Here is a 9665-nt window from a genome sequence, read left to right as displayed (position 1 = left end):
GAGAACACCTCTGGGACACCTGCACCAACCAACCCAACCGCCTCGTGGCTGAACACTTTAATTCCCCCTCCCACTCCACCAAGGACATGCAGGTCCTTGGTCTCCTCCATTAACAGATCATGGCAACACGACACCTGGAGGAAGAGCGCCTCACCTTCCGCCTAGGAACCTCCAACTACAAGGGATGAATGCAGATTTCTCCACCTTCCTCATTTCCCCTCCCCCCACCTTTTCTCAGTCCCAACCTTCGGACTCAGCACCGCCTTCTTGACCTGCAATCTTCTTCCTGACCTTTCCGCTCCCACCCCCTCTCCGGCCTATCATCCTCACCTTAACCTCCTTCCACCTATCGCATTCTCAACGCCCCTCTCCCAAGTCCCTCCTCCCTACCTTTTATCTTAGCCTGCTTGGCACACCCTCCTCATTCCTGAAGAAGGGCTTATGCCCGAAAGGTTGATTCTCCTTCTCCTTTGATGCTGCCTGAGCTGCTGTGCTTTTCCAGCAACACATTTTTCAGCTCTGATCCCCAGCATGTGCAGTCCTCACTTTCTCCTACAGGAGTTGGGAGGTCATGTTGCGGCTGTACAGGATATTGGTTAGGCCACTGTTGGAATACTGTGTGTAACTCTGGTCCCCTTCCTATCGGAAAGATATTGTGAAACTTGAAAGTGCTCAGAAAAGATTTACACGGATGTTGCCAGGGTTGGAGGATCTGAGCTACAGGGAGAGGCTAAACAGGCTAGGGGTGTTTTCCCTGGAGCGTCAGAGGCTGAAGGGTGACCTTATAGAGGTTTACAAAATTATGAGGGGATGGATAGGATAAATAGGTAAAGTCTTTTCCCTGGTGACTTTATGACTGCTGGACATGCACATGTACATCAGTCAATTGAGGGTTGCGTAGGTTAGGTTATTTTATTTTAGATTAGGATTAATCCTTTGCACAATATCATAGGCCGAAGGGCCTGTTCTGTGTTGTACTTTTCTATGTTCGATCTAGCGAGGAATTTTATGTTCCAAAGCCAACAGGATTTCAGGAGAATGAGAGTGCCTGCCAGGTTTTCGTGGTGGATGTCCTTTGCTCTGCAATTTACTGGAGGAATCAGGCAAGGCCTAGTACAGTCAGCAGTTCCTCACCCAATCTGAGGTCCTTAAGTGGTCAATTATTAGCCACTTCAAGGCTGCTTCCCATTGGGCATGATCTTTTAGATGCTGGAAGGAGTTCAGGGATGTAGGTTTGAGCAGCCCAGAAAATTATCCTGCGTGAGCCTTGTGAGGGATAAAGGTAAAGAAATTTTCCAGTACAGTCCCTTTCTCCAAATTGGCTTCCCTTTCACTCCAGGTCTGCAACCAACCTGTCACCCAGCTGAGTACACCCTCTCCACATAGCCTCATCATCACACCACTAGTTCCTTCCCACCACCATCCCCTGGCATTCCCTCCTGACCTTGCTACAAAAACTTGCACCTACTGAGTCCTGGAGCTCTGGTACATAAGACTGTTGGGCTGCTTGCAATCCCAACAGTGGACACTGCTGATGGTGACGCTACTGGGACTGATTAGCCAGCAGCTCCCTGAGACAGGTCTTCCTCTTGAGTGTGGAGCAACAATCCCACTTCCTAAGAATTAACACATCTCTAGCCCATGGTGTATCTGGAGGAAGTTTTCTTTCAATGTAATTCTTACACTGTATTTGCGAGGCAGTATAAATGTACCACTAGGTCCCGAGATAGTTGGATGATACTTGGAGATGTGAAGCACAGTAAAACCCTTCTGCCTCAGATAAAGCTGAAATTTGTCAAATGACATACAGAATTGCAGATGTATAAGACAGCTCATTCAGAAAGTTGCAGGGTAAGCAAGTTAATTTGTTTAAAATTATCAAAAGGATCTTCTAGGTAGATACAAAGATTCCATTTCTCCTTAATGGGGAGTCCAGAAAACGCGCAGGCACTCAGGAAATTAGAGTGCAGCCATTCAGTGTGAAATCAGGTTGCACTTTTTCACACAAATCACAGCATAAATCTGGAGCTTACTTCAGCAAAGGCTGCATTAAAATTGTCAAGACTGAGAGCAATAGACATATTTTGGGTCAAGGCATCATGGGATTAGCAGTAAAAGTGAGTTAATGAAGCTATGGTACAGGGTAGCCATGATCAAATTGAAAGGCTTAACATGCCTGAGGGGTTAAAAGGCCTGCTCCTTCTCCAATGGTCCCAAGTTACAAAGGATGCTACTGCTCATAATGTACGGCAAGAATTAACAAGACACCAAGTCTGACAAAGTGAAACTGTCACTGGAAACTTCAAGTAAAATGTCAGAACATAGGCACAAAAGATTTTCAAAGCAGCATTTTTAAAATGCATTCATGAGATGTCAGTGTTGTGGGCTATTCCCCGTCACTAATTGTCCAGAGGGCAGTTAACAGTTAACAACATTGCTGTAGATCTGGAGTCACATGCAGGCCAGACCAGGCAAGGTTAGCAAATTTCCTTTCCTAAAGGGTATTAATGCACCTGCTGGATTTTAGACTAGCTTTTTATTCCAGATTTTTGACTGAATTCAAATGTCACCATCTACTGTGGGAGACAATCCCATGTCCTCTGAATATTAACCTGGTTAACCTATTAGACTAGAGATGTTACCATTGTGCTACTTCCAGCCCTAAGGCTTTGAGTGACCTAAGAAGTTGTTTTACAACAGATTTAAGCCATTATGTAACATTACCTGCTACTGATCAATAGCAATAGACAACTGACATATGTATGTTCTGTATCAACTTCTGATCAGGCCACACTACAATTGCTTCTGCATTCAGACTTCCACTCAGTATATCCCCATCCCCCCCCCCAGTTATCTGCTATCTTTAAAGATGATCAAATTAAACATGTACATGTTCCAGATTAGTCTGGCTGCAGTTATAGTAAAGCAGGTGCAATGCTGGAGTGATGTGCAATTACTTCCCAGAAGTGGCCCATACCTGATTGAAAATAATTTCAGAATAAAAATCAACATCTAAGTGGCAGCATCATTCAAAGAACCTCCAGGAGCTGCCACATACAGGCTTCAGCTTCCAACTGTTATATAACTCAAAGTGCACTTCAGTTGATTTCACACACAAATTGTACCACACAGTTTATGATGATTAGAATCTCCTACTGTTTTGCACCAATGCAAGTTCTGTATTTATAATAGTATTTGGATAGAGAAAATAGACGCAAACTTTGTGCTCTATGCCATGTATGATACTTCTCAGGTTGTTCTGTTACGTTTATTGAGGTCAGGATGGTGGGAAATTTGTTGCGGTGGGGTGAGTTTAGTGGTGTATTGAAGCTATTGGTCTGAAATGGTCCCCCCAGTTTGGGTGAATTACATTTTCATTCAATATTTCCAATCATAGCCAAACAATTACTTTCAGTGGCTTTTTTTTGCTCCTGCACTGTCACTTCCAGCATTTACAAGGATCTTCCTTGGCCTCTTCCATTTCTCATCTACCTGCTGGGAGGGCTTGAACTCATTGTTTTTGGTCCTTGTTCTAAGCTCTGTTCACTCACTGACTAACCCCCACCCCCGCACTCCTCTCTCACACAACAGTCTACATTAAGATAGTCTAATCACAACTTTGATGTCACATTTGATCTCTCAATGAGTTTCCAACTGCATATTTGTGCTATTACAAAGACCAATATTACCACCTTCTTAGTACACTCCTATCTCAGCTCATCATCTGCTGTTGGAACCATTATTAATGCTTTAATTATCTCTAGACGCAACTGTACCAACAGGCTACTGGCAGATCTATCATAACCTAAATCTCAAACCTTGAGGCCATTCAAAACTCTGCTTCCTGCTTTTTAACTGGAAGGAAACATATTCCTGCATCAGCCTTGAACTTGGCAACCTACATCCTTGGTTTTAAATCCCTGCACAACCTTGTCCTCTCTAACTTTGTACTCTATTCCAGCTCCACAGCCTCAAACAATATCTCTGCTCCTCTGATTCTAGCCTCCATTGCATTCCACATTATAATTATGCCATCATTCATTACCATGTTCTGGAATATCATTTTTTCCATCTCTCTAATCTACCCTGATTTCCTTCATTAAAGATATTCATTAAAATCTTTCTCTGTGACTAAGCTTTTGCTTGTATGACCTAATGTCTTCTTACATGGCTCAATATCATGCTTTGTTTTATAATGCTGCATGTAAGTGCCTTAGGATGTTTCATTATATTTATGCAGCATCTTTATTGTAAGTTGGTGTTGCTTACTGCTTGGTAGGAACTATAGTAGACTTGTCAGGAGAGAGCTATGGACTTGCTTATCCATAAAATGTGGGCATAGCTCACTCTCAACAGTCATGAAATTAAATATTTATAAAAGGGGAGGGGAACACCTGAGCTCATGTAATATAATGGTGTGGAGGAACCTGTATATGTGGGAAATAGGGTTCATTAGACTCCTTGAGCACTTTTACAAAGTGAATTGACATGACATTGAATTTATATTCTATGCTGCATTAAACTGATGTAGTGCAATGACTACCTCAAGGGATGGAGTCTTCCATTCAGTCAATGGATGAGTATCAGATTCTATGGGTGCACTGATGGGAGAACAGCCCACTTAATCAATGAACATTCATCAGAAGCCCAATATATTGACAAGTATGTCAAGCATCTGGCAACTAAGTTTTACAGCACTTCTGCCTCTAAATATGTCCAAAAGGATCTAGCAGGGGTAATGCCATGATGGAATGTTGATGGCCATTTTATCCCAGCTAATTCTTTACTCAAGGATGTCAATGTTGTCCAATTTCTGAAAACTAAAATAATTCACTTGAGTTGTGAGAACCACCATGGAATTTCACTTTCATCACTGATAGGTAAAGTCCTAATATACATCAGGGGTTACCCTCTGGAGGAAGAGTCAGCTCACCCAGAAATTCAAGGCAAATTTCATCTTCTTTGTGGAATGCCCAACTTGGATTTTTTAGTCTGTCATATCTAGAAAATGCACACGGCATTAGACCCTTCAAATGGGTCTCAAATTTGGCACTGACACAAAACTGAAATTGTTTTGTGACATTACCACACCTACAGTCATGATGTGGAGGTGCCGGTGTTGGACTGGGGTGGGCAAAGTTAAAAGTCACACAACACCAGGTTATAGTCCAGCAGGTTTATTTGGAAGTAGTGCTCCAAAAGCTTGTATATCCAAATAAACCTGTTGGACTATAACCTGGTGTTGTGTGATTTTTAACTTTGTCCACGTGTATTGGAAGTAGTGAGGAGAAAGTTGAAATTGGCTGTCAATATAATTGACTGGAAGAACTTAAGTATAACAGCAAAGAAATGGATGGACTCACGCACCATTGTATAATTGGTTGATTAGCTCAGTTGATTTGTTTGCAGTGCAGAGCTGTGCCAACTACACAGGCTCAATTCCCACACTGGCTGACATTATCATGAAGGATTTTCTTTCTCAACCTCTCCCATTGCCTGAGGTGTCATTCCCCTCAGATTAAGCCATCACCAGTTGTCTTTTCTCTAATGACAAAATTACTCTATGGTTCAGCAGGATTGTTGCAGTTTCACTTTTTATAACTGAAAGTGAAATACCTTGATACCAAACATTAAAATTGGGGTATTTCCACACAGTAGATCATCATTGGAATATCTCCAATCTTCAGCAAATTCTATTGTTAAGAATTTAACACCATTGGAGACATGTCTCAGAAACAGAATTGAAAATTGAAAGGCTATTTCGGCTCTTTCACAAAAAAATCCTAGTGAGAGCATCAATTTCTTTGTCCCATCACTATCAGGTACTCATCTATGATGGGAAGATATCAAAAGCTGAGGCACACAATGGAGGGAAGTTTCTGTGACTAGCTTGTTTTAATCGATGCAAAGGGTTGAGAATATTCTTTTAACTGGAATGAAATAATTTGAGTGCTCTTGTTGAACATATGGTATCCTTATTACTCACCACATTGGGAATACTAACTCACATTCATGGCATATTTTACGAGGATGGCCCAGGAATGGGTGGAGGGCCACACCTCAGGATGTCTGCTGAGAACTGGATTTTCCTACACCCTTCAGATTGGATGGTTTTGTTGCCTCAAATTACTGGATATTGGAGTTGGACATGATGCAGAGATGTCAATAGACATTTTGATCCTTAGATTCATTTCCTCAAGTAAAGAATTTAACTGAGCAAACAATAGAACAGGAAGTCCAATCAATTGAGTCAGTTTGACTAAGTTCAATGAAAAGTAAGGATGGGGAAAGAGAGATAATGATGAATACAGATTTTTTTTAAAATAGTGAGAAAATGTCCAGTTGTATAACATTTAGGAACAACTGACTGCATCCATTAGGTTAGACCATTGTTCCTTTTTGAGCCTCCAAGTTCGAGTGGAACTGCAGGGTCCTTAGGACCCGAACTGTCAGTACTTCAAAGCATTGACGAGCTTTGCTCGTATTGACGGCGGAAATACAGCAATTGCACGATGCACAACGCCAAGGGAGGGCCAGGGCAAAGCACCCAGCAATTTGTGGCGAACCTGACCTTCTATGCAAATTGATGGACTTTTAATGAACCAACAAGGACAGGTGTCCAGAGATCCCCATTACTCTCCCATCCATTCTGGGCCATAATGGGTTTATCATACACAGCCAATCCAGTTCCATTCTATTATTCACAATATGACATAAAAGTGGAGTGCATTATTTCCCCTTCAAAAAAAATGACATAAAAGCAATGTATGTTAAGCTGCCTCTCACGCTCACAATCGTTCCTGGGGATTTGCTGTTTTATTGAATTTGAAGGAGGGCATGTTTAGTTCTACATTGCAATATGACATCCAATGGTGAGTTTTCATTTTTATTAAATAAATCTAATCCAGGACGGTGTTAAGAGCACGGAGACAACAGTGTCACGTTGCAGTGTTCACAAGTCAACCGTTCAGTATGCAAATATTAATCTGGCGTGACCGTGCATTTTGTTTTCACAACTGTCACTCATCAACCCAACAATTGCAACATTTGTGGGAACAACTGGAAGGAGAAAGCTGTAAATATTGTGCCGTGGGTCCCTTTCTTGGACGCTCGCCCTCGATGAGTTGACTCAGCCGGCTGGCTGAATACACTTCCCACCCCAGTGGACGTGATTCCCATACATGATTTAACGTTGAGGAATACACTTGGCTTTACCCATTTGATGGGGTTGTGGGGGTTGCGAGCGGAGACCGAGCATCCTTGACTGAATTAAGACGGGGCTGGCAATGCCACTGTTTGGAAGTTCCAGCATTGGGGACGGTCTTACCTGGGCGTGCACTTACCTCCACGAAGTAAAAACAGGGCAGCAGCGTCACGCTGTCCTTGGTCAGCCTCCCTTTCTGCCTCTCCTTCGAAGACATGTTGGATCTTCAAGCCCACTCCCGACACACGCTTGGCACAATCTCCCAGGGAAGCTCAGGCTGCCTGGCTGCCTTCCATTCCCTCCCTGGCTGTTGCCTCCAACAAGTCTCGCCCCTCTCAGTCAGGCTGCGCAGATCCACGGGCAGGGGGACAGCAGTAATGTGGTCCGACAGGCTCGACCGCACATTGCCAGCTTCCCCAGACTCGCACCGTTTCTTTGCCTGCCGCTGATTGTGTGTGTGTGTGTGTGGTGGGGCTTTTTTTTTGCCCCTCCTGCAGCGTTAAGACGCTCCAATTATTGAACCGTGCATATTAAATCCCAGAAGTTAGCACACAGGGGAACAGCGCGTCACCAAAAGCTGCCTGGCCGCCCCACATCACGGCTCTGACCGCTTAGAAAGGCGCAGAGTGACACCCAGCAGGCACCGACGCTATAGGAATGTGTCGCCCTGTTGGCTCATGTCAACCCACCCCGACTTGCCTTTATGTGGCGCCTTTCACGTCCGTTACAGGGTGGGGGGCGGAACACAAGAAAGCATCACAGCAACGTGACCAGACCTAACAAGGCTACCTTCATGAGCCCAGGAGGCAGACTCACATGACAAGTGTATCCTCAATAGTCAGGTTTAGGAATTTACATTTTTTTTAAAAAGTGAGATTTCAAAGAAAACACAGCCAGTCCCCAAATCCCTTGAAACAGTTCCGCGCCTGAGCTTCCGATCTTGGCGTCCCGCAGTGTTTTCTTCAGAGGCAGGCACGATGTGCAGGTACCGGAGTTATTATGCTAGCTCCAAGTGAGTCCTGTGCCACTTGGTCGTGTACCTCAAACCCAAGTGGGGCCCAGAGAAGTTTCTTTACCATTTCGCTACCACGGTATTGTTTTTCTGACACACACACACGGACCCCAGGTGAAGCAGGAGCAGCTGAATTGTTTCAGTAACAACGCCAGTCCACTGAAAACATTTAATGTCGACAGGCGGTAATTACTAGGTAAAAACAATGACTGCAGATGCTGGAAACCAGATTCTGGATCAGTGGTGCTGGAGGAGCGCAGCAGTTCAGGCAGCATCCGAGGAGCAGTAAAATCGACGTTTCGGGCAAAAGCCCTTCATCAGGAATAAAGGCAGTGAGCGTGGAGAGATAAGCTAGAGGAGGGGGGGGGTGGGGAGAAAGTAGCATAGAGTACAATAGGTGAGTGGTAATTACTGCTCATGTATTTATTCCTGTGGTGCACAGACACGGTTCCTCTGGGCGAGGCCACTCAAGTCCCACCTGGTTCACACACCCATAGCAAGTTGTTGAAAAGAACAGGTCAGGCACGATCCAAAGAGCAGGTGAATTGACGTTTCAGGCATAAGCTCCTTTATCAGGCTTATACCCGAAACGTCCATTCTCCTGCTCCTCGGATGCTGCCTGACCAACTGTGCTTTTCCAGCAACACACTCTGGACTCTGATCTCCAGCTTCTGCAGCCCTCACTTTCTCTTTGTTGAAAAGCGTACCTATTATGGCTCAGTGGTTAGCACTGCTGCCTCATAGCACTAAGGGCCGAGGTTCAATCCCAGCTTCGGGTGACTGTGTGGGGTTTGTACATTCTCCACGCGACCGTGTGGGTTTCCTCCTGTAGGTCAGGTGAATTGGCCATGCCAAATTGCCTATAATGTTAAGTGTAGTAGTCAGAGGGAAATGGGCCTAAAGGAATCTAATCTACAGCATCATTATTTAGCAACGTTTTCATAGATATTTCCAATTAACCTGCACAGAAATATTTTGACAGGTAAGATTGAACACAGGCCTCCTGGCTCAGAGTTAAGGATATTACCATGGCGCCGCAAAAAGCCACTTATCTTGTGATGAATCCATCTGTCCAGACATGCTTTGACACACAAACAGGAATTGCTGGAGAAACTCAGCATGTTTGGCAGCATATATGGAGAGAAAGTGAGGACTGCAGATGCTGGAGATCAGAGCTGAAAAATGTGTTGCTGGAAAAGCGCAGCAGGTCAGGCAGCATCAAAGGAGCAGAAGAATCGACGTTTTAGGCATAAACCCTTCTTCAGGAATGAGGAGGGTGTGCCAAACAGGCTAAGATAAAAGGTAGGGAGGAGGAACTTGGGGGAGGGGCGTTGGGAATGTGATAGGTGGAAGGAGGTTAAGGTGAGGGTGATAGGCCGGAGAGGGGGTGGGGGCAGAGAGGTCGGGAAGAAGATTGCAGGTCAAGAAGGCGGTGCTGAATCCGAGGGT

General features: G+C 44.4%; 1 protein-coding gene across 1 annotated transcript in view; it reads right to left on the bottom strand.

Annotated features, from left to right (window-relative positions):
• LOC122554710 (2-lysophosphatidate phosphatase PLPPR4-like) overlaps positions 1-8237 on the bottom strand; it is an 80814-nt gene extending 72577 nt beyond the window's left edge. The window contains exon 1 of the mRNA XM_043700085.1: positions 7344-8237. Within this exon, the coding sequence (XP_043556020.1) occupies positions 7344-7421 (78 nt within the window). The 5' untranslated portion in view covers positions 7422-8237. The remainder of the gene's footprint in view (positions 1-7343) is intronic.
• Positions 8238-9665: the final 1428 nt, after the last annotated feature.

Source organism: Chiloscyllium plagiosum, chromosome 11 (genome assembly GCF_004010195.1).
Source record: "Chiloscyllium plagiosum isolate BGI_BamShark_2017 chromosome 11, ASM401019v2, whole genome shotgun sequence".
Lineage (NCBI taxonomy): Eukaryota > Metazoa > Chordata > Chondrichthyes > Orectolobiformes > Hemiscylliidae > Chiloscyllium > Chiloscyllium plagiosum.
The sequence above is the reverse complement of the archived record's forward strand: the minus strand, read 5'-3'. Positions and strand labels throughout refer to the sequence as shown.